This window comes from Lepisosteus oculatus, chromosome 27, assembly GCF_040954835.1.
Source record: "Lepisosteus oculatus isolate fLepOcu1 chromosome 27, fLepOcu1.hap2, whole genome shotgun sequence".
NCBI lineage: Eukaryota > Metazoa > Chordata > Actinopteri > Semionotiformes > Lepisosteidae > Lepisosteus > Lepisosteus oculatus.
Genome location: NC_090722.1, coordinates 1,471,126 through 1,497,292, shown reverse-complemented (window position 1 = coordinate 1,497,292; position 26,167 = coordinate 1,471,126). Strand labels below are relative to the sequence as shown.

Here is a 26,167-nt window from a genome sequence, read left to right as displayed (position 1 = left end):
CCGCAGGAGATCTGAATCCCCAAAAATTGGATGAGTATTCAACTTCAATGCATTACAGCTCGAGAATTCAATTGTTATCCAAACCAGTTGATATCAATTTAATTCCTAAGAGTTATGTACTTGTTTTGAGTATCTAATGTAGAAATTATAACCAAGTTCATTTATGAAACGGTCTTAATGAATGATATACCGAACGTATGTCCTCTTGATATGTGTAACTCTTTGTAACTGACCGAATATACCTTTTGTATTCTGATAACCCTCTCGATAAGATCTGTTAGGTTTATATGCATATTCTATGTATTAATAAATGTATCCTCGTGTATTAGTACCTGTGTGTGTGCGTTGTTTGAGTTATGTCGCATGGTTGGATTCTAAAGCCATCAAAAGAATCAACTTTGTGATTTACTGCTACAATTAATAATTGTCTCAGTAAATGCCCAAACCCTACAGAACTGGTGCCTTCAGAGAGCCACTATGATTACATATTTGGCGTCCCTGAGCCGGTTTTCACTACATCAGCATAGCCACTGACGAGGCTGCAGTGCTCACTGGCAAATCCTCTGGACTGACTGCTAGGCTAAAGCTTGACTTTCCTAAAGTGCAGTCCATACACTGTCTGGCACATCGCCGTGAACTGGCAGTCCAAGACGCTCCCAAAGAAGTGGTTGGGTGTAACCATTTTGAATTCTTTATCGCAAAACTATATTCACTTTATCACCAATCGACTAAGAACGCTCAGATGCTCGAGAAAGCAGCCGCAGATCTAAATGTGCAGATTTTGAAAATTGGCCAGATTTGGAATATTAGATGGGTGGCAAGCAGTTTTAATACTGTAAAAGCAGTATGGAAAGATTTCCCTGCATTAGCACACCACTGAGAGACAGAAACACAAGGGACTACACAAACACCTCACTAACTCCTCATCTGTTGCTGATTTGGCATCTATGAATAACGCTCTCCGTGAGCTGCTGGGCCTCTCCCTGAAACTCCAAAACACAGACACATCTCTGGTGGACTCCAGTTCCCACATTCAGCAGACCTTCGATATCTTGACAGCCAAGAAAGACACCGGCGGTCAATCAGCAGTGAAGGCCGAGCAACGCTCGTCACTGGGTGCGTTTAAAGATGTTGACATCTCAGAGGGTACAGGAAAGATAAACCGGCTCCAGTTCCATCAGTCTGTGATCAGTAGCCTTACAAAGCGACTCTGATTCTGAATTAGTCCAGATGCTGAAACTGCTGGATAAGGGCTTCTGGCCACAGGATCGTGATGTCTTAATTCTTTACAGGGAAGGTGAAGTTGGCGCACTTGCTAAAGCACTGGGCGAACCTGTCAGAGAGGCAGTGGAGGAATTCTGCGACTGGAAATTACAAGGCAAAGCATCAGGACAGACGCTGGGAAAACTACGTTTTTTACTTTATAATTAACCCTTTAAAATACTTAAATTTCATAAATGGCGTTTATAACGAAAGTTCGGGAGGGGTGACAACAACCTCGCTCAATCGTACTCAGCTGTCAGTAATTAGCAATCGCTCCCGTCATCCTTCCTCCACCAGACGCTATAAATCCCAGCATGATTTCCTCCTCTCCCTCGTATGCGACTCTCGCACCCCAGCTCCACCCCAGTAGCTGCCCCTTGGGCACCCTGCATCCTGTGGCCAGGAGGTCGGCCCTCAGCCCAGCGGGTTAAGGCAATATCCGCGCCGTAATAGTTCATCACACTTTGATCTCGGGTGTTGTCGCTCCCAGTGAAACACAACACGCGTTTTGTGCAGAAACAATCTCCTTCTCTTCTCTTCCTGTGGTGTGTATGGAAGCATGTTTCCACCAGGGAGTAAAAAACAAATGCGCTATGGTATCTCAGAATCATGCTGGGCAAATGATTTTTTTAAGTTTTAAAAAAAGAAATCGAAAATATGATACAGTGAAGTGTCCCTGCTTGGGCCATTGCATGACTTTAAAAGCTGTAAAAAACGTGTTTAGATCATTAATAAACGGGTGATCAGCCTAGAATGTTTGTGTACATTGTACGTTTTTTACTTTATAATTCAACCTTTAAAATACTTGAATTTCATAAATGGAGTTCATAACGAAAGTACGCGTTTCGTGCAGAAACAATCTCCTTCTCTTCTCTTCCTGTGGTGTGAAACAGATCAGCGGGTCCTTGTTCCCCAGTCAGGCTGGAGAACAGCGCCCCGCCCACTGCCTCCGTCACAGAGGGGGCGGAGCCTAGCAGCACAGACTGAGGGCTAATGGCACCGATCGCGTCTGCATTTATAACTTAGTGTTTAAAATTAATCAAACAATGTTAGTCATTTCTTTTTACTTCAAGTCCTTTGGTTTTTTAACAAATTAGACTGATCATTTGATAACACTGTTAAAGCAGGATCTTATTGTACTTCCTAATTATATTACACGTGGAAAATAATGTTTTTAATCTTCTTTAATGATTTATATGTTTTGGAAAGGTTTCATCTATACAAAACAGTGTCCGTATAAATTACAATTTAATAATTATTATACATAATAAAAGGTATGAATTCAAATATAGTCATTAATATTAAAATTGCATTGGAGAAAATTGTTGCACTTTTTTCCACATCTTGTAAAAAGTAATAATTTACAAGACTTTGGTCAAATGTGCACTTGATCTGACAAACTAAAATCAAAATATCACAAAATGAAAGTAAACAAGTAAATTATAAATAATTTAAAAAATAAAATAAAATTTGGCACTAGTGAAATAAAATATATCAAATTAAAGTTCTAAAATAATGAGAAATAAAATGTAAAATATACTGAGAAAAGTTCCTTTTCCCATCGGCCCTGAGATGAAGCCCATCAGCAGCAAAGACCTGAGCAACGTCTGCTGGTTCTGCAGAAGCACTCTGTTGCTCCTGAGGAGCTGCACATGGTCCATGTGAGAGGGGAGCTGTGAAAGAGCCCGGGCAGCTTCTTTCACAGCTCCAGCAGCAAAGAGGCATCGCAGAGCTGTGGGAAAACTGAGCAAATTGCCATATGAACCTTACAAGGAGATGCTCTCCTTCCTGCCACAGTCAGTTCTTTTCTAGCTCTAAGGATGTCATAGGAGGAGTCCCCCTGGGCTCTGTTATTGGTCCCCGTGTTAATGATCAGTAATATATCCTCGTTCAGGGCCTGGAGGTGGTACAGGTGCTGGTGGGCACTGAGTGTTGTGCCAGGGTGCAGCCACACCTGTTCTGCTGGCATCAGTGTTTCCAGGCCCCACAACATAGAGTCTCTGAGGACATACACTTTCTTTGGACCTGATGGGGAAAAAAGGCATTATCACAGGCATTGCACGGCTACATCATAAGATAAATCTTAAAAGTATATAAACTGTACCTGAACAACATACATATCCAACGAATAACAATGAACAACAGTGTAAAAATTATAACTCGCAAGTAACTATAGACAGTGCTGGAAACCAGCTATCACAAGGCACAGGGACGATATTTACATCAGCAGTTACATACAGAGCAGTAACTTCCTTAAAATTATCTGCATCTGACACACAGTGTAACATTAGCAACTGCCCGGAACTTAAGAAACCTAAGCAAAAATCCTCACCTCATTATCCATGTGATCATCTAACAATGGATACTCAATTAAAGCCACTAATGTCATCATCACCCTCCTCTACACAATCCACAACAAACAAGTCTCCTGTTCTATTTACACGGACTGCCCTGCCTGGCCACCAGCATTCACTCCCATCTTCACTGCTCACAAAAGTGCTCCATTTTCTTGCCTACAAAGTCCTCTGCACTAACAGGAAGCGATTCTAAATAACTTTTCATATAATCTTTCCACAAAGTAATTTAAAAACATACTCCTGGCCATCTAGTCTCATTTCAACGACTGTGCCCTTGTACCACACCTTCATATCTTTCTCTTCAAAAACATGTCTAACTCTCTTTCCTAACAAGTGTTCTAATTTAATTAACATAAGAATTCTTAATCTTTCCATACCAACCTCTTTTTTCTACCTAGATCTCCAGCCTTAAAATGCTGCTTAATAGCCTCCTTTAAAAACTCTGCCTTTTCTTCAGCAATATGTTCTGACGATGCCAAAAATGAATCTTTGTCTTCTGTTTGTCTCTTTGTCTGGCCTGCAGACAACACTTTTTTAGTTATCAATCAGCTATTCTAGATTAAGCCTTTTCCCCTCCTATGAAAAATTGAAAACTCCATTTTCATGTTTCATTCCTCACACAAATCTCCTAAACCTCAACTGATTCCCATGTCACAGGGTCTGTGATTGAATCCCACTGGAACCATGACTTTTTTTTTAACAAACATTTCTTTGAAAAAATGAAACGTTTCCCTTGGTCAGAGATTAAATAAAACTTTACTCGCACCAAACAAATTTATATTTCTAAATATCACAACATGATTGAATTTAAGTCATTTTAATAACAATGAATAGTCACCTATGCGTTACAAAATAAACATTTATATTGATTTGAATCGCGTTTTGATTTAAATCATAAACGCGTGTTTAAATATATGTGTTTTTTTATTCACAATCAGACAAATGCAACATAAATTGATATCTTTGTCTTCTAAGTATCTCAATAAACTTTCAGCATAACTTTCTCCCCGTTTAGATTTATTTTTTTTGGGATCTTGGGATCAAACGTGGAAAGATTAGATAGTAATCGTTTTTATTTTTTAAATACATTTTATAAAAGTGTAATCTATGCTAAAAAGTTGTACACCAACTGCTATAAAGATACATATTGTAATACTTTCGGGTTCGGATAGGACAGACACGAGAACTCAGACTTGCGGAGTTAAAGCAAGTTAAAGCCTTGATTTTATATATCACCTTTAAAAGTGGAATCTCAAAGCAAAGTAAATACCCAACATCGATTGTACCCATCTGTCATGCTAATAAAGCACCTTGAATTGAATTGAATTGAGCGAGAGAGCCAGGACAGACAGGCAAATAAGATACACTCCACAGACATTCACAACAGCGACATATCATAAAACGTTTGCACATATAGTTAAGTTATTACTTGGTTTTCAAAGTGCAGTGAAATACAATATTGTTGTTGCTGTTATTGTTGTTTTTATCCTGTAAAGCGTTTTGAGAAGCCACCTTTAAAGGCGATATATAAAAGCGCTGATTCTTATGGAATGTGTTCCGCCGGGGATTCAATTTTTTTTTTTTAATCGCGTATCTAAGGAAATCGCAGTATAACTTTGTTCATGCACAAACAGTGGCATGTTACATTATTAATTTGGGTGTCTCCTCTTGCCAGAAAGCTCTAAATTGCATTCTGAGTGCGGTTTTTGACTTTTTCTAATTTGCAACCCATAAAGCTGATACAGTTTAGACTTATTTTAAACTGTATTACAGCAGCACATTGGACAATGCAACGTAAATTGCAAAAATGCACTTGGAATCTGTCCAAGCCCTACTTTGTCAGGCACTTTCTTTTACTGCAACGGACATAAAAACTCCCTTGCTTTTAACAGAGCGTTTCATAATTTCTAACTACGAAAATTATTCAAACTGCGACACTTATCATTCATTCCATTCCATTCCATTATCAGTCTTCCATTTCTCCCTAAACATTTTGAGCATGAAAGTTTTATGAAACGGTACCCAAATATGCGATTGCTGTATAGAATGAAAAAATATTTAACCCTGAAAATTAAGCTGGAAATCTCACCCCCTTCTACTTTGAAATTACCTGTGAAACCAGTTTAATTCGTCACAGCCAGCACTCCCGCAGAGAGAGGGGTTGTACTCGTTAATGTCTTAGCCGGAACACATCATTATATCTCATTTTGTATTTCTATAAAATAATCGTTTGCCCGGCCACTATTGTTGTTATTGTTTTTATCCTGTAAAGCGCTTTGAGGAGCACAGCTTTCTCACCACTTAGATTACTTTTTGATACTATCCTTGCACAAAGCAGAAACTTTTTGGATTTTCCGATGACATACAAGTGGAAAGATTACAGATTTTAATCGTCTTTTTTCTGAACCAGGGAAAATCTGATCATGTTTCTCTATAACAATAATAAAAAACTTTATTTTACATATCACCTTTAAAAGTGGGATCTCAAAACAATACAGTAGATGTAAACCACAGATTACAAAGTAAATACCCAGACAAACGCAAACGTGTTTTTAATAAAATGCTTTTATTCATTCAGCAGAGAGAGAGCGTAAAACCTGGGTGTAACAGCTGTTCCTTTTTCTGATCACTCGCTCTCTGGATAAACGTCTCGCCTGTCCTGTTCTTTGTTTTCCTAATTTACCGATTATGCCTGCTGCGATCCACTCCTGCCCTCACACCTAAAGAAGACTATTTTAAATTTCTTTGCGCGGTCCATTGTGCAATTAACCCTTGTATGTGCTGTCCTTAAGGTGATATCACATAAAGGTGATATGTAAAATATTGTTTTTTTATTATTGTTATAGAGTAACATGATCAGATTTTCCCCGGTTCAGAAAAAAAGATCCTTTTTTTTGTACCTCACCTCTGACTAACGTACTGCTATCAGCCTGCCATTCCTTCAGCTTACACACTAGCTCCCTGTATCTCGCATTCATTTCTAAAACATGCTCCCAGAGCTCTCCACAACGGCTCTGTCACAACCTTACAAATAATTCCCAGTGCTCTGCATCCTGCAACTAAGCTACTCTCAAAACCTTAAACAGTGCTTCTATTAATTTGTTTTCATTACATATAATATCATGCATGAATTCCAGCAATTCAGCTTGCAAAAAATACTCCAGCTGCATTGTGGAACATTGCATTAATTCAGTTTCCTTTAAATGGAATCAGAGAGACATGATCAGATTTTACCTGGCTCAACAAAAAAGATCTGAACTGTACAGATTTGCCACTTTTCTCACACCCTCTTTCATGGATGGCTTTGCACACTGATCTAATCAATCTAACTGTACCACTCTCTCCAACCCTTCTATGCATCCAATCTAAACTAACACTGCCCACCTTTTCGCCACCAACAGTCATTCCTTCCCAGACAGAAAGTGTAACATTTGCCTGATGTGCCAAGGCATCAATTAAATGCAATTCACAGAACAACTCATTGATAACTCTGATCCTAGCCTTGTCTGTCTCACTGAGGTCATCAAATCCATATACAATTTCAGGCAAGATATCAGTTCTGTACCGTGCCAGGATTTCATTAATGTTTTTTTCTGTACTTGCCCTGTTGCCAATTAGATTTGTAATTTTGTAGACAATTTCTTTCTCAGAAAGCGTTGCATCCGAATCCCTGCTTCCACTGTTAACAACATCTTGCACCACCTCTCTGCTCTCTGAGTCCCAAATGCATCCTGCTACCCTCCTGGAAAGAAGTCCCTGCAGTCCCATATTTATGGCCATATTTAGTGGTCCCATCTGTGGCAAGGCTTAAATTACTTTCTTGCAACAGTTTTTCTTTTAGATGTTTTAGAAACTTGTCTCTCTTCTAACACAAGATATTTACAAAAACTTTCCCCTGGCAATCTGTTGACCTGAATACCTACCAATTTATCCAAAACTATTCTGACTATCTTAGAAGCCTTTCATGCACTAACGCCCATGTTTGTGTCACGCCCTCTGCAGCCAGAGGGCGCTCCTTCTCTGACCTGTCCCTAGTTTCCGGTCTGCTGTCCTTCCTGTCCCTCTCTTTCCCTTGGGCTATATATTCGGGTCTTGCACTCTGTCCTCGCTCAGCATTGATGTTCAGATGTCCTGAGACCCGCCTAGCACCAGGGCGCCCCACGTCCGCTCCCTGAGGGCATAGGTTTCTATACGGCATTCCTGAACTCTTTGCACTAATGAGCCCGGGCCTTTTTCCCGTCTCGCCGCTACGCAAATGGGTCTTTTTCTGCTCTCCCGCTCCCCACGGTTAGTCCCTTTGGACGTCCGTGACAGTTTGCTACTAAATCCATATAAGCCTCTCTTACAGCATCACTATACTTTCCTTTTTCACACGCGCTAATATTGTGACTCACTCTCCTGTCTGTCTCTGTTTTCAAGCCTTCATATTCTCCCTGCCAGAACTGCACCTGCTCATCCAGGTCCCTCTCCCCATGTGCTAAATCTGCTTCAGAATCACATTTCCTTTTGTAATACGCAACCTTCTGTTATTTCTTTTTTTGTATATCTAACTTTTTGCAACTGTTCCTGCAATTCATCAGTACTCTTCTCTAGTTGTGCCTTTTCCTTCTCTAACTCACTTTTGTCCAGTTAATTCAAAATGACTGCCTGCTCACATTCCACAACTTTTTGCTCAAGTGTCCGAAGTTTACTAAGCCTTTTATTCACATTCCTAACACTTCCATGTCTTAACTTTTCATTTGCCTTGTGTAATTTTGAGAGAGCTTGAATTTCAGCTTCAGCCTTATAAAGCAGAAGTCCTCTATTTTTTTCCTTCTCTAACCTAGCTCTTTAATCATCTAGTTTCCTGCATTCCTCCAGAAATCTATGTACATTTTTAAACTGTGCTCCTAATAATAATAATCAACTTTATTTATAGAGCACCTTTCATACAGATAGCAGCTCAAAGTGCTTTACAAACCAAGTGTAAAAACAAAATCTTAAAATTAAGAGATATACTTTTAGTTGTAAAGGAAAAAACGGTAATACAGTAAAGCAACATCAATGTCAATTTATGCTTGAAAAAGAAATAGAAATTAGGAAGGTCGTAATAGAATAAGAACAATAAAAGATAAATAAAAAAGAAAGATAATTAGAAAGAACAGAGAACCATTTTAACTAAAAGCTAAATTAAAAAGTGTTTTTTAAAACAATGTACCGAGCTTGACTACCTGATAAAGAGTGGTAGTGAGTTCCATAATTTAGAAACATAAAAACAAAAAGCAGCCTCTCCACTCTTTCTGTATTTCACATGTGGTATCTGCAGAAGGCCAGTATTTGCAGATCTCAGGTCACATATAGGAACATATAATGACAGACATTCAGTAAGGTACATAGGTGCTAGGCCGTTTAGAGCTTTAAAAGCAAGTAAAAGAACTTTAAAATCTATCCTAGAAAATACAGGTGACCAGTGAGGATCTTTCAAAACAGGAGTGATATGTGTTCTCTTTCTTGTTTTTGTTAGGATCTGTGCTGCTGCATTTTGAACAAGTTGGGATTTATTGTTTTCTTGGGAAGCCCACTAAACAGAGCATTACAATAATCGATTCTACTGGTAACAAATGCATGGACAGATTTAACACATGAAGCAAAAGAGCCCAATTTATCCTGCAAGAGTTCTTTCTGACTTTTAGTACCCAATATCAGTATTTCAGTCTTGTCTTGATTAACTGTAGAACATTTTGGAACATCTACTGAGAAATATCTAACACACAGACGATTAGTCTGTTGATGGAGTTTTTATCTTCAGATGGAATAGAGATATACAGTTGTATATCATCGTTGTAGCTATGAAATTGATCCCATGGTTCCTAATTACATTACCTAAAGGTAACATACATAATGAAAAGAGCAGAGGTCCTAAAATGGAACCCTGCGGAACTCCAAAAGAAATGTCAAAATGTTTTGATGATTGATTTCCCAAAGCAACAAAAAATGATCTATTCTTCAAATAAGATTTAAGCCATTCTAAAACCAGCCCTGAAAGACCTACCCAGTTTTCAAGTCGGTTGATCAGAATCTTGTGATCAACTGTATTGAAAGCTGTACTGAGATCAAGTAAAACCAAATTATGTTTATCGGCACTCAGTCTCAGGTCATTCACAACATGGACCAATGCCCTCTCTGTACTATGGTTAGAACGAAAACCTGACTGAAGTTACTCAAAAAAAATGTTAGAGACCAGATATTTTTTTAATTGAATAAAAACAACTTTCTCCAAAATTTTCTTTAAAAAAGGAAAATTTGAAATAGGTCTAAAATTGCTAATAACATAATAACTCCAGCTGACAGAGAGCAATTTACAATAGTAAAAACATTATCTTGCACACAATCAAAAACCTTCTTAAACAGAGTTGTAGGAACAGGGTCAAGATCACATGTGGAGGTTGTCTGTAACAGTTTTAAGTGTCTGAAGATTAATAACAGAGAACAGATGTCATAACAGATGTAGGTGGCTAATCAGGACAATTGATGAAACTCGTTGTGGTTGTCTGAGCTATATTCTGTCTAATCAATTATTTTATCTTGGAAATGAATTGCAAACATCTTCACATTTTATAGAAGATACATCATAAGAAAAAATACGAGAAAAAGTAAGGTTTATTAAACTGTCTATAATGGGGAAAAAAGTACTATGAAAAGGTGTTGGGCAATACCTTTCGGTCTACTGCAGTGCTCTTTGTGGCAGCCTGAGCATTCCGAGTGACAGGACCTGCAAGAGCTGATTATTAAAGGTGACGTCTTGGCAAGGTGACGGAAGCCTGTCAAAGGTTCTTCATGCGCCGCCCAGCTTTCCAATAGAATTTCAAAGGGGAACTGCAGTCCCAGTTTCTCAGACCGGTTAGTAAATCTCTGTAGCAAAATGAATTGATTAACGGCATAGAAAACATTGACAAATATCGAATTAACCACAAAATCATGAACGTTTTGAAAGTTCTGTAAGTCGCCATATTGTCACAAACCCCTGTTCTCTCCACGGGGAGAGCGAGAGTTCGTATGAATTGCGCCGTGAAGCGGCCCTTCCTGCTCACTAGTCACTAAAATGATACATGTACTGTGAGGTACGAGTGAATACGTACAGGTTGTGCTGCAGGCATTTGACCACAGAAAGTTTCCAGTGTGATCTGCATTCAGAATTAACAAGTAACTTCAATTTATCAGCTAGACTGTCTTGATGTCGAGAGCAATATTTCGGTTGAATCGCAGGTGTTGGGCATTTCTGGAAATTTTATCTATTTTGTGATGTACACAGTAACTTGTAAAGCCTCCAGCTTACATCTGACTTCTATTGTGGTTTGAAATACACTCATCAATGCTGATAGTTTCTAAGCTCTAAATATAAAAATGTGTTACAGTTCCCCTTTAAAGGAATACCAGAGATCGATGGTATAATGTTTACTTTCTATTCATATGTTGTCAGTTTCTAGAATAACATATCTCAGCAATCTGTGACTTTCTGAAGAAGGTAGAACCACAGGTAGAAGGTATTGAGCACATCTACAGTACCACTGCACTCAGTGTGTTCGAGAGCAGCTACAGACACACATGGGAGGCAATCAGGTCCACAGCAGAATGAGCAAACAGTATGAAATTACTGCACAGCTATGAGGACTGACAACGATTCTCTCACACTACAGCATGACAGGACCATCTCAACAAGAGAAGAGAGATTCTGTATTTCACATGTGGTATCCGCAGAAGGCCAGTATTTGCAGATCTCAGGTCACGTATAGGAACATATAAAGACAGAAACTCAGTAGGTTACATAGGTGCTAGGCCGTTTAGAGCTTTAAAAGCAAGTAAAAGAACTTTAAAATCTATCCTAGAAAATACAGGTGACCAGTGAGGATCTTTCAAAACAGGAGTGATATGTGTTCTCTTTCTTGTTTTTGTTAGGATCCGTGCTGCTGCATTTTGAACAAGTTGTAAGAGATTTATTGTTTTCTAGGGAAGTCCACTAAACAGAGCATTACAAAAATTGAATCTACTGGTAACAAATGCATGGACAGATTTAACACATGAAGCAAAAGAGCCCAATTTATCCTGCAAGAGTTCTTTCTGAATTTTAGTACCCAATATCAATATTTCAGTCTTGTCTTGATTAACTGTAGAAAATTTTGGGACATCTACTGAGAAATATCTAACACACAGCCGATTAGTCCGTTTGACGGAGTTTTGATCTTCAGATGGAACAGAGATATACAGTTGTATATCATCGTGTAGCTATGAAATTGATCCCACGGTTCTTAATTACATTACCTAAAGGTAACATATATAATGAAAAGAGCAGAGGTCCTAAAATGGAACCCTGCTGAACTCCACAAGAAATGTCAAAATGATTTTGATGATTGATTTCCCAAAGCAACAAAAAACTGTCTATTCATCAAATAAGATTTAAGCCATTCTAAAACCAACCCTGAAAGACCTACCCAGTTTTCAAGTGGGTTGATCAGAATCTTGTGATCAACTGTATTGAAAGCTGTACTGAGATCAAGTAAAACCAAATTGTGTTTATCGGCACTCAGTCTCAGGTCAATTTGCTAACAACAGGATCCATATTAGTCTTTTTTAGTAGAGGCTTCACCAAGGCAGTCTTGGCCAGCTGACACAGAGCAATATACAATAGTAAAAACATGATCTTGCACACAATCAAAAACCTTCTTAAAAAGAGTTGTAGGAACAGGGTCTAGATCACATGTGGAAGATGTCTGTAACAGTTTTAAGTGTCTGAAAATTAATAACAGAGAAAGATGTCATAACAGATGTAGGTGGCTGGTCAGGACAATCGCAGAGACTCATCGTGGTTGTCTGAGCTATATTAAAAAATATAAAATAACATCCGCCAATGCGCTCAGTGTGTTAGAGAGCAGCTGCAGACACACAGGGGAGGCAATCAGGTCCACAGCAGAATGAGCAAACACACCCACACACCACACTATGCAGCTGAAATAACTGCACAGCAATGAGAACTGACAACAATTCTCTCACACTACAGCATGACAGGACCACCTCAACAAGAGAAGAGAGATTATTCTCTTGATTCCACAGCAACCAAGGAGAGGAAGCACAAGACAGCTGACACTGCATTTGAATGACATGCCATTACCTAACAGAGGAAGAAGATCACTTTCCCTGTGTGCCCCCTCCCTCTCACTGTGTGTGTTAACAATCCCCTTTCTCACTACATACCACAATCAGCCCATCCTGCCACTGCTGGAAATTCTGAAACACAACACACGAAAAACTCAGCACTTAGATAAGGGCTGCAGCAGTTCAGAGCTTATTTAAGGAGAATAGCTGTAACTGAGCATAAGAAAACACTGATGAGTGACATTAAAGACATCCTGGTGTTGATAAATGTAAATCTCCCATCTGATATGCTGTATCCTGTACAGTTCTGGACAATGGGATGGAGATCTGCTCAGGTAATGCTGCCATTAGGACAAAACCTGTGCTCTGCAGAAGATATGACACTGATTCTAATGCAACACTGAAAGATTCCAAATCTGATTAATCCTCTAAATGCACCTAAAACTCCTGGAGAGAAATCATATAATTCTGCTACAGACTTCTACACTTATCGTTGTGTACTCTCGGGAGCAGCTGAGTGCTCTCTCAGACATATCTCTTTGCAGATCTGTCCTGTTGTGCTGTGGGGTACCTGAGGGAGCTTGGCCAGGGGTGGGATGAGAGGCTCCTAGACACTGGGCAGCTGGGGGTGGGTCACTGGGCCCAGGGACTGCAGGAGGCTCAGGCACTCAGTCCCACCTCTGTGCGGCTGGGATGCTCCAAGCTGGCAAGCAGATGTCAGCACAGAACTTCAGCTCGGGCCTGCACATCACTGCTGGGTATCAGTGTACACGGCTGCTGTCTACACTGAATACTGAATCACTGGCTTCACTGATGCACTTTTTCCCCCAGTTCACACTGGATCAAGAAAGGAATCACCCCCACTGGCCCAGTCTTCCCACTCTGGCTGGTTGTGGGTAGAGAAGCTGTGCACTACTGTTCAAGTCTTACATTAGGGGGCCTTGTGTGCTCTGCTAGTTGAGGCCTCACTTACCAGAAGTCTCACCATGAAGATGTCCGGTGAGGCCAGGAAATCTGAAACACACAGACATTGACATCAAAAGGGAGCACATTAAACCCAACTAGACTCAGCGCATCCAGTTTCTGGAAATAAGAACTTTAAGAAATAAGTGGCAACATGTCCACTTTATTACACTGACTCTCCCCACCTAGAGAGAATCTGTTCTCTAAATGATGTGGCATACTTTCTCTAAACTGAGGAAATCTCAGGTGTCTCAATGCATTTTGATAAAAATTCAAGATTTAGATGAAACTCAAGACTGGGCGAACACCCAGAGGAGGAAATTTCACGTAGACAACTGCAGGGCACTTCTGTGCTTTGTAAAGACAAAATATAAATCCTAAATGGGAAACACTGAGCTAGAAAAGGCTACCGATGAAAAAGACTTGAGTGTTAATGTTGCCACATCATTTGTTACTTCTAGATGATGTGGAGAAGCCAAAAGGAGAGACAAAATTTGGAAGTACATTTCAGAATGAGTTCAAGAGACACTTCTTCACCTAAATCATTGTGGGAGCATTGAACAAGGTTCTCGAACTTGTAAATGAAGCCTTCTCTCGCTTATAAGCTGATAACTAAAACAACTTTTTTTTTAATGTGACACAACTATTCTTGTTACTGACCCCTGATATAGGCTGACCTGATACAGTTTTTTTCACAGTTAAGGATTTAAAATGCTTCAAAATTCAAAACGTGGAATTTTTATATACTTAAAGCTTTTCTTTAACTTGGCCATTCAGCTATCAATTTTAGAATTTGATGAAGTGAGGGACACCTTCTCCCTTGTGGCTCCACACAGTCCCAGAACCAAGGAGCAAATTTGCTCTGGACTGGACTGCGACACTTCATCTGATCCCCAATACTAACCAAGCTCATAACTCCTCCAGGTGAGGAACTTCAGAAGGTACGACCAAAGCAGCACCACTTTCTAAAGAAACACAGTGAAAGAGGAAGAAAGGATACGGGAAGAGATAATAGACAACAACAGTCTAACAACAGTCTGCCTGAGCATCGAGCTGGAAGAGGTTTCCAGTCTCAGGTGGCAGAGACTGTAGACAGAGGCACTTACTTCAGTCACACTCTCATCGGCACACCAGCAGGCCAGCACAGCCTCAAAGCTCTGCCTCACAGTGCTGCTGCTCACACTCTGCTTGGCCTGAACACACAGAAACACACACATTATCCCACTGTGTGTGGAGCAGGGATGTGCTCATGCTGTGCAAGAAGAGGTAAAGCCAAACACTTGGGATGGACTGACAGTTCTCAGGGCGCTGCTCAACAGGAAGTCCAAGGTTTTATTTCATGTTCATTCAGGAACATTACTGACAAAGAACCGTAAACTGCAGCTCCATACCTGGGTGGTGTCATCTGCAAGGGCACAGTTCTTTACTATGTACTCCAGAGCTATGAATGTGCCCCCCAGCCCCAGGTAGCCCTTCTGCCCCATTGCAATCAGGACCTGCGACTCCAGATACTTCACCTGAGGACAGGAATCACAGCACATCGTCACAGAGGACCAGTCTGCACACGCCGAGACACACAAACACCCTCACACCTTCCACACACCTCAGGAGTACTTCACACATTCCCAGGTGCAGCAGAATACAGAACACAGACACATGGCAGCACAGTGAGGCCATCTTCTTGCCTCATCTCTAATGATGTTGACACCTTATAAACTTTATTGTATTGGACTTGATTATGCTGAATCAGATGTTTTGTTAATTGTTTTTTTTTTCAGTTTTATTGTAAAACAAGCACCATCATTAAAATAAATGGTATGCAGGTTATGACCCCATGTGAAATCAATAGCTGTGATTTTTATCATTATGAGAAGGCTGTGGAGAAGACTAACTCCACATTCAACACAAAATGAATCCCCTGAGCTATCAACCTCTGAGAGAATCCAGAAGAATCCAGAGTGCTTTCTGATATGTACAGCAGCTCAGAAAGGTTCCATTCACTGCAGGGCGGCTCAGTTGTTTTACACTTCATCTAGAAGGCTGATTTGAAGTCTTATGTCTCCAATCATATCAAAGCAGGTCTTTCGTGGGCAGCCCACACTGGAACAGATGTTCCACCACCACAAGCTTGAAGGTCTTTGCCTTGAAGGTTCAGTGCTGGAGGGGTCTTTGTAAACCCCTCCAGCACTGAACCGAAACTCACAAGTGAGTTAATGGAGATCCAAGACAGACTGTGAATCCCATGATTGTGGCACAGTCCTGTATGAGCTCCAGATTGAACCCCACGTGCTCATCTCTTTACATCTGGACTGGCAGATCAACGTTTTGAGAATCAGTGGGATGTCTTGCTTAAGACAGGGGTGACCTTCTACCTTAAACAGGGTAACAAGCAGCTACAACAACGCATCTAAGAAGATAGCGCTGTGTTAGTGGCAGCCTGCTACAGCAGCTCTGTGTCTTTTTGTTGTCTTTTTGTTTCTTTCAGTTAGTTAATGGTAGTGTGTTAGTGTTTTTTCTTCATACCCTTGCCGGCAACTAGGTTTGCGATCACAACATGATGGATGCTAGGAAAGCGGAGATACTTTTTCTTGTTTTTTCTGATACTCGGACCACTGTTTCTATTGGGTTGCAATGCCGATAGATACAAAGGCATTGTCTACACACGGAACCAGCTGATCGCGCTAACGCATCCGGCTCTACTCACTGGAGAGAAGCCATCAGTTCCAGAGTAGCTGAGGAGGAGAAGCCGAGGCTGTAGGGCTGGTGTTACGCGAAAGGCAAAGAGAAGGAGATTTAAACCCTATCTTCCTTCGATCATCATGGGAAATGTGAGGTCCTTAGTGAACAAGATGGACGAACTGGGAGCATTGGTGAGGAGCCAGAGGGAGTATAGAGAATACAGTATCATGTGTTTCACCGAGACTTGACTGCAGGAACTTATTCCGGACTCGAATGTTACCATCGGCGGCTTTCAGCCGGTGCGGGCGGACAGAAACACAGAGAGCGGTAAGAGGAAAGAAGGGGGCTCGCTCTGCTTCTCAACAACAGATGGTGTAATCCTGGACATATTCATGTAAAGGAGCGCTTCTGTAACCCGGACATTGAACTGGTTGCCATAGGACTGCGTCCATACTATCTGCCGCTGGAGTTTACATGCACCATCTTTGTTGTTGTTTACATTCCACCAACAGCAAACGCAGAGGCTACAAACAAAGCACCCTAGTGCTTTTATAGCTATTTCAGGGGACTTAAACCATGTCTCTATTTCCATCACATTGCCTACTTTCCACCAGTTTGTTAAGTGCCCGATCAGAGAAAACAAAACACTGGACTTATTATATGCCAATGCTAAGGATGCATATAGTTCCAGAGCCCTTCCCCCCCTTGGCAGATCAGATTACAACCTTGTCTTGCTTACACCACTATACACGCCTATTGTCCAGCGCCAACCTGCGGGCATTAGGAGTGTGAGGAGATGGTCTTAGGAGGCTATGGAGGATCTACGTGGTGGTCTGGAAGCTACCAACTGGGATGTGCTGTGCGACCCACATGGGGACAACATAAACAACATGGTGGACTGTGTCACTGACTACATTAACTTCTGCGTACACAACACCATCCCCACCAAAGATGTACTGTACACTGCTTTTCCAATAACAAACCCTGGATCACCAGCGACCTGAAGGCTCTTCTGAATGAGAAGAAGAGAGCCTTTAGGAGGGGGGATAAGGAAGAGATCAAGCGTGTACAGAGGGAACTAAAGCAGAAGTTTAGAGAGAACAAGGACGCCTGCAGGAGGAAGGTAGAGGACAAGCTGTAAAGGAATAGGGTGAGGGACATATGGAGGAGCATGAGAGAGATCATTGGCTTCAAACAGGCTGGGGGTGCAACGGAGGGGAACCTGGAGATGCCCAACAAGTTGAACCAGTTTTTAACAGGTTTGATTCAGGGTCCTCTGTGGCTCAACACCCATCCCTCACAGCCACACGCTCCCTAAGCCTTCACAGCTGCGACTGCCCAACACCTCCTCCATCCCCCACAATCATGGCCGCCTACAGCTACAACCCCCGACAGCAACTCAGCCCCCCATCCCCCACAGCTGCCACTCTCCAACACCTCCGCCATTAACACCTGCAGCACCTACAGCGCTATGAGCACCATCCCCCAGGCCAGGCTGACCATCACGGCTGACCAGGTGAAGAGGGAGCTGAAGAGGCTTCACCAGGGTAAGGCCACAGGTCCAGATGACGTCTGTCCCAGAGTTTTGAGGGCTTGTGCGGATCAGCTGAGTGGAGTGCTCCACCGACTGTTCAACTTGAGACTGCGCTTGGAGAGAGTCCCTGTGCTCTGGAAGACATCATGCCTGGTCCCGGTACCAAAGAAAGGGTGCCCCTCTGTCCTCAATGACTACAGACCAGTAGAGCTGACTTCTCACATCATGAAGGCACTGGAGAGGCTGGTCTTATCCCACCTGAGATCTCTAGATAGTTTATCACTGGACACCCTACAGTTCGCCTACCAGCCCAGTTTTGGTGTGGAGGTTGCAATCATCTACATGCTGCTAAGGGCCTACTCACACCTGGACAAGGCTGGCAGCACTGTAAGGATTATGTTTTTTGACTCCAGTGCCTTCAATACTATCCAGCCCTTACTTCTAAGGAGGAAGCTGGAGGAGATACAAGTCGGTGCCTCCATGATCTTGTGGATCACTGACTATCTGACAGGCAGACCACAGTCTGTGAGACTTCAGAACTGTGTGTCTGAACAGGTAGTAAGTAACACAGGGGCTCCTCAGAGACAGTTCTTTCTCCGTTCCGCTTCACCCTCTATACTTTGGACTTTAAATACAACTCAGAGTCATGCTACCTGCAGAAGTTCTTAGATGTGGTGCAATTGTGCAATTGTGGTGTAGGCATCCTCTCATGAGGAACCAATAAATGTAGGGGTTTTGTGCATTTACTGGGACAATTATTAATTGTAGCATTAAGTCACAAAATGATTCTTTGATGGCTATTATAAGACCGACCCAGAGGGATACTCAGCAACGCACACACGGATACTAATACACCACAATACATTTATTAATACATAAAATGTGCATATAAACATAACAGATCTTATTGTGAGGGTTAGCAGAATACAAAAGGTATATATTCAGTCATGAAGAGTTACAAACCAAGAGGGACATACGTTCAGTATATCATTCATTTAGACCGTTTCGTAAATGAACTTGGATTACAACTTCTACACTAAATACTCAAAAGCAAGTACATCACTCATAGGAATTAAATTGATATAATCTCAGGTTGAGTTTAACAATTGAATTCTCGAGCTGTAATGCAGAATGTTGAATACTCATCCAATCTGTGTGGATTCAGATCTCCCGCGGACACAAACAGCGGCAGGCTTGTTGCTGTGTCCAATCGGCGTTCTCTGGCTCGGTGCCAGGCAGTGCTGGTTCAGCGAGAGAGAAGTGGGAGAGATTTCTGCTGCGGTGCGCTGCTGATGCTCTCTGAAGACCGGCTAGTTAGTGTTGGCTGAAACTAGCAGAGTTTGTCCACAGGAGAAAAGTGACTGTGGGTCCAAGCAGGTCACACTCTTTAGACATTAAGAGCGCCGGTTCGTTCCTGATGTAGCGCAAGTCCTGAATCCACAGATTCAGCTGTCCACAGTTCCGACAGTGGTTCAGTTGTTGATCAGGCGAGCTTTCACGGTGGGTTCACGAGGCTTGCTGCTGGGCTAACCTCGGGTGGATCCTTTGGTTACGCAATGGCAACCTCCGTTCTCGACTCTTAGAACAAAATGAAGTTCTGACTCTCGGACACACTGGCCGTTACATGGTGGTCCGAGCTGAGTCTGAGGATGTCCAGGAGGAGCCCCGAGGAAGCCCTGTGCTGCCTGTTTTACCTGGAGGAGCTACGGTCGTTCATTGGTTGAAAGTTCTGTGGGCATTCGAGACCCACGTAGGGTTAACCTGCCCTACCAGTTCCTGATTGGCTGAGGATGGGTAACAATGCACTCTGACCTTAGGGTTTTAAACAACTTTGAATAAGACTCTCCCAGACAGTAAGACGCAAGAGATGACCATTTATTAGGGTTGCTGGAGAATCTCAGCTTTGGGAGTTGTTCCTTATCAGGACACTCTATCGGCTAGAAAAACACCTTGAATGTGAACCAACTGGAAAGGCCTCTCTGTATCCAGCACCACTGAGATGAAGGAGAGAGGGACTGGCAAGGGAGCAGCAAACTTAATTCCTGTATTTTAATAAGCCTTGCCGCTACAGTGAGATGTATCAAGAGTGGGCAGGAGGAAGAGTGCAGAGGAAGAAGTCAGCAGCTTTGTGGAGTGGTGTGGGGAGAACCACCTGCAATTGAATGTAACAAAGACGAAGGAACTGGTGGTAGATTTCAGGAAAAAAAGCGTCAAACATACTCCTGTCTATATCCATGGGAGTGGCGTGGAGATGGTGGACTCGTACAAGTACCTGGGAGTGCACATTGACGATGGAATGGTCTAAGAACATCGAGGCCATCTACAAGAAGGGTCAGAGTCGACTTTACTTCTTGAGGAGGCTCAGGTCCTTCAATGTATGTAGTAAGATGCTACATATGTTCTATCAGTTGGTGGTGGCAAGCGCCATTTTCTACGCAGTGGTATGCTGGGGCTCTGGGACTAGAGCAGGGGATTCTAACAGGCTGAACAAGCTCATCAGAAAAGCAAGCTCCGTCATTGGGTCTGGCCTGGACCCCCTGGAAGTAGTGGCCAAGAGGATAATGGTGTCCAAACTAGAGGCCATCATGGACAACGTCTCCCATCCCCTCTATGACATGCTTGTGAGATTGAAGAGCACGTTCTGCAATAGACTGATCGAACCACGGCGCGACAGGGAGCGCTACAGGAGGTCATTCTTGCCTTCTCCCATAAGACTGTACAACACATCCACTGTGTGTCTGGGCAGGGCCAACATTGACAGGGACCTGTTTCTGGACTGAACAGTAAACGGATACAGCTGTGCTTTTTCTTTTTCCTGTTTAAAACCGTTTTGGGGCAATATATGCCAGGGACCTGTGCAATACATTTATATTCATGTTTATATTGTGCAATACGACTTTTTTGTGTACTGTTCTGTTCTTTGTGTGTTCTGGACTGTGAGTAACTCTTTGTAGTGCACTTCTCATTGTACTGATTGTACTGTATGTATTGTATTATTATTGTATCATTCGTTACACTGTTGCTGTGTTAAGCTGCTGTTGCACTGCAATTTCTGTCACGGGATCAATAAAGTATCAATCTATCTACTTCCTTTGAATGTCCACACTTTCTCCAACTGCAATTTTTTAATCATTGACATAACTTTTTACATCCATGTAAACTACTTTGAAAAGCCAGGATGCCTTTCTAAATTGGTAGCAAACTGGTCCCTGTCTTGGAATTTAATCAAAGACGAGCCAGGAGAGGTGTTCTCATTCACTCAGTAAGGCATTTATTCATATTGCGCAATAGGGAAAAACAGCAACCACCAGTCTGTGCAGCAAGTGAGAGCTGATTTTCAAATAGGAAAAGGTCCCTTATTTTACACACTTAGCTGATGCAACACCTCAACTTGTTTACTTCATTATGGTAGGTTGGTAAAACAAAGACAGGCGAGACAGTCATTTTCCAGTCCTTATAGGTCTTAGGCTTAGGACAGAGAAGACAGCTACGTGCAGTTACCCATCGCCTTTTTGCTGGGACAGAGATCAACATATTCTTAGAACATCCCATGGCCTTGACTCGCTGGGTACAATCACACTTTGTTCTAAGAATCCAGCTGATTTTACAACACAGCTCAGCTCTGGACATATTTAGGATAAAACACTTTTTTTCAGTAACTTTCCATTACATCCCATAGAGAAAATCCGCATGGAAGACATGCAAGCTCCACACAGCAGGAAATTCAGTTGGACATCAACCGCAGGAACTGTGAGGCTGCAGTCCTTAATCCACACCACTGTGCTGTCCAAATGGTCACTTGTGAATTAAGTGCTTTAAGAGCTACACTATCATTAATTCCCCATTCTGAATGCAGGAACTTGTGCTTTCATAGATTTTAATTATCACTAATCCTCTCCCACATGACATTAACTGAGAAAACAAGACTGGACTTTGAATATTTCAATCTAGTACCCAGATATTTTCCTCTAAGTGCTCATAAAAATTTAACCTTTAATCTGGGAGATCAAATCTGAAATGAAAAAAAATATCTCATGCCAAAGAGCAAGAGTAACCAAACATTCAGCTTTACAATGAAACTATTTGTCTCGTTATCTAATTTAGACCATCCCTGACCTGCACTAGTGGAGGATGTCACTGCTGGTATTAGTACTAATCCAGCTCATGACTATCTGAAGCACTGGGCTTCAATTTCAGTTCTTGTTGCCATGATTCCTAAACCCTGAGGATAAGGTCTATGGAAAGAATATAATTAATGATGTCTTCTGTAATTGATACTTGAGTGATTCAATCAGCAGCTCGTTATGGTTCACAATTTAACACCTTGTTAGACAGGTGTGTGTAGGAGCTGAAGCCCAGCAGTCTTGAGTATATAAAGGCCACTGTGGGGGGTTTAGAGCATACATGAGGTTTGTGTGATCACTCATCAACATGGAAGGGAGAGGCTGTGTGTTGTGTTTGCTTGTAGGATTCTTTCTATGTAAGGTTTGGGTTTATTACTTTGACTGAAAGGAGCAACACAAAGGTAGATGGGAGGATTAACTGCATGCTGCTAGTATTTAAGGATTTTAGTATAGTTATTTGATCTTGAGTATAGTGTTAAATCCATGACTTGGATGTTTTGTATGCTCTTGAAGTTCTGCAAACCTTTGAGTCTCTGTACATTGAGCTCTGTTCACTTGTGGTCATTTCTGATTCATTAACGCCCTATTGGCTTGTTTCTTCTGTCCTCATATGTTGACTTAGTCCCTCAGTGTTGGATGCTCATGGTCCTATGTTGCCCTCAGCCCAGGCTGCTTCCACATGATCATTGACCCAGTGGTGTCCTCTCCTTCCCGGTATCTGTGGCTGAAGCCCTGCAGTGTCGGGCTGTGGCTGGCAGTCTGAAGCAGGTAGATGCTGGTGCTGGAAGGGTGTGTGGAGTTGACAATGCAGACAACCTGGTCAGCTACCAGGGCAACAGCTGGGTCTCTCTGGCAATGAAGGGGAAACATGTGAGTGTGGTGCCAGCAGGGCTCTGGAGTGTGAGTCTCGCCAGCCTTGTGTTCAAGTGGCTTCGGGGAAGGTGGATCCCAGTGCAACCAGGTGAGCCTACAGCTGATCTATTTGGGTTAGAAATGATGGCTTTCAAGTTTATCCATGGGTAGTGGCTCTCCTCTGCAGGCTCCCTCATCCAGATTGATGCTGGTGGAGACAAGTTCGTGGTTGGTGTCAATGCTGCCAATTCCATCTTCTGCCTGAACAGTGGGCCTATGCTGCAGTATGCTGGCCAGGGCAACATCCCCTGGATTCCTGTTGTGGGCTCCCTCAAGTACTATTCCTGTGGGCCTTTTGGCTGCTGGGGAGTGAACAGGTTGGACCGGATCTTCGTCAAGCTGGATGTGAGTGGGGATTCCTGCAAAGGCTCTGACAGGTGGTACCCCATTCAGGGCTCCCTGTCCCTGGTGGAGGTGGGCTCAGATGGCAGTGTGTATGGGGTGAACAGGAATGGAGTGGTCTTCAAGAGGTGAGCTGGGGGAGGGTTTAATGCACATGGCTGCATGAATGACTGTCCTAATTCTAGGCTGCTCTAACCCTGTTCCTTTTCCTGCAGGCTTGGTGTTGATGCCTGTAACCCCTTTGGCAGGAGCTGGTGGGCTCTAAGGGCAGTTGGTGTGGCCAGGCATGTGTCCTATGACCGAGGGATCCTCTGGGTTGTGTGCAAAGATGGCCGAGTCCAGAGGTGCCAGGTCTGAGCAGCTTGTGTTATCTGGTCCTGAGTGGAAAGTGACCGACATGACTGGGCTGCATGAAGGATTCAGAGTGGAATGAGACACTAATGCCCGTCTGGGGTTTTCACTGTGCTGCAATAAAAATGCCTGAAAGACCCTGTTCTTCTGTGGTATCTAATTCTGTGACTTCAAATAGTTTAATGAACTTAAAACCAGTCCTCCTGATTTAATGAGGAAGACTACCTGGGATGTTACATTAAGCATTAATATCCAGACCTGTAAGCCCTCTTCTCACATGGTCCTTTGCCTGTAATAAGCTAATAATGAAACGTATCCTGTCTCTTTCCACAGTGGCTTATGCCCAGTTTTGGGCATGAATGGATTAACAAATGCTACCATGTTTCTTGGGGGGGCATCACTGATCGGTCTTTTCCAGTGGTCCTAAACAGGGATATAAGTTGAGGCTGTGACTGGGGTCCTCAAGGCCTTTCACTCTCTTAACCCTAAACCACTCCAGTGTTATGTTTGTTTCCATCATGTGTCAGTGCAAAGCACTTTCCATTACATCCCTAACCATGTTGACTGGGTGCTTTTTTTTTTTTTTTGCAGCCGAGTTTATCTTCATGGTTGAACCCTCACCTGAGGTTTAGCTCAAGTTCAGGTGTAATACTTCATTGCCTGTAACTAATCGAGTGGGATGGGGCTTGGTGAACTTGTACAATGAAAAATGCAGTTGCCATATGAATACCTACAACACATGTTACAAAAATAACACCTATTCGTACTTTACTGAGGTGTGTGTGTATTTGTAATCATGTGAACCAGTATTGTGTACAGTCCACTCAACTGTGACTATTATCAGGTGCTTGTTTACTTTTTTATTTCTGTACTTGTAATCAGTTTTGCCATTTATCTTTAATGTAGAATTAAACTTTAAAAGTAGGCTGAGTATGTAACAATTGCTGATACAATGTCATTGAGACACTTGTTTTTGCAAAAGATCATTACCAACTGCAACAATATGGTTCCATACAGTACTTTTGACCACACTTTGCACAGATTTGACTCCTGTTTCCATCCAGGAAGGTGAAGGTCATACAGTAGAGTTGTTGTTGCCCTTCAGGATTTTCAATACTTAAATTGGAACCTAAACAGTGCAGGACAATCACTTGAACCTGAGAATGTATCTGGTCACTCTTCACAGTTTGGGCTGATTCCAGAGCAAAATCATTGTTGTAACAGACAGCAAATTTAAAATGAAGCATTACTAGTGGTACAGTTTTTATATAGCATCTCGTGATTTAAATGTTACACTTAACTATATATCCTAGCATTTGCTTTATAATTTTCCCCACATTATCCCTCATCTCGTTATAGTCCTACCCGTCTGTGCTCAGCTTTCTGACCACTAGGTGGCACTGCTGCTTGGCTGACTGGCCTCTGGATAGACTTCTCTGGGATCTTCAAAAAAGCTTTGATATTTTTAATGAGAAACATATGAAAAACAGACAATAGATTAAAAATCCTCAAATTTGCTGATGCCTTTTTAAAAGTTTTCTTGTTAAGTCAAAATTTGTGACAGCCATAATCACACAATTAATGGTTGTATAAAACTATCAGGGATATTTAACAAAGCTCTATGTTTTTAAAAATATTGAGGAAAAGGGCCCCAGATCTCATGGAATGGCTCCAGATTGCTTGTGCTATAGAAGCAATTTTGTTCAGCCACAATTATTCCAACCGCCTAGTGCTGTTGGTTAATGTGAACATTGTCTCTGAACAACCAGAGAGTGCTAATTCAGGGTCTGGGGTATATTCTTCCCAAACACCTTTGAGTACCACTGAAATATTTCTACCCAAAGTTTATATAACTTGGGGCAGAGCCTTCAGAAGATCTGCACCTGTCACATAAAGGAGAAACACATATATCTTCAATTTAATTTGAGATTTTAGTCAAATTAGTTTTAAAATAATGCAGTCGACCTACGATCTTCTATTGCAATATCTGCTGTCTAACATTATTAGAGCACCAATGGATATTTTTCTAACCCTCGTTAGTTCCTGAGATCAGATTTCCTTCATATGTTTAACACACAGCCCTGTGTGCCTAGAAAAGCAGGAAACCAACTGTGATATTAGTTGTCTAGAGATGTGAGGTCATTGCACAAGATTGTAGAACAGATCAGCTCTTGTAAATTGATCATAGAACAGCTCAGATTTTCAAATTGAGAACATCTTGCTGAACAACGTGTCTGACCTGTAAATAAAAAGCATGTTTGTGAGAGGTCAACACTGTGGGATATTCTGCCTGAACCTCAGCAGTGAGTTAGTGAAGTCTCTGTTGATCCCATTTGAGAGCTGGTCCTCAGTTCTACTGGACTGATGTCAGGAGAAAAGGTCTTGTCTCATCCCAGCAGCTCCCCAAATAAGCTCACAAATATAGACTTGACTGTGGCTTTGAAATGCATATAGAACTAATGGTGGCTTACAATGAGCTGAACAGCTGTATAAGTCACTGAAAGGAAATATCT

At 42.0% G+C, this 26,167-nt stretch overlaps 1 protein-coding gene, 1 long non-coding RNA gene and 1 pseudogene across 3 annotated transcripts in view; 2 read left to right on the top strand and 1 right to left on the bottom strand.

Moving 5' to 3' along the window:
• The window catches only part of LOC138225404 (uncharacterized), a 37,520-nt pseudogene extending 36,025 nt beyond the window's left edge, over window positions 1–1,495 (top strand).
• Window positions 1,496–14,957: 13,462 nt separating this feature from the next.
• LOC138225255 (uncharacterized) overlaps window positions 14,958–26,167 on the bottom strand; it is a 39,641-nt gene continuing 28,431 nt past the window's right edge. For both annotated transcript variants that reach the window (XR_011183795.1, XR_011183796.1), the window contains one exon: window positions 14,958–15,229. This is a non-coding gene — a long non-coding RNA (uncharacterized lncRNA). The remainder of the gene's footprint in view (window positions 15,230–26,167) is intronic.
• On the top strand, window positions 22,893–23,796 carry LOC138225248 (fish-egg lectin-like). The gene is made up of 3 exons (XM_069184779.1): window positions 22,893–23,010; window positions 23,089–23,431; window positions 23,519–23,796. The coding sequence occupies exons 1-3, from the start codon at window positions 22,905–22,907 to the stop codon at window positions 23,658–23,660; spliced, it is 591 nt and encodes a 196-aa protein (XP_069040880.1). The 5' UTR covers window positions 22,893–22,904; the 3' UTR covers window positions 23,661–23,796.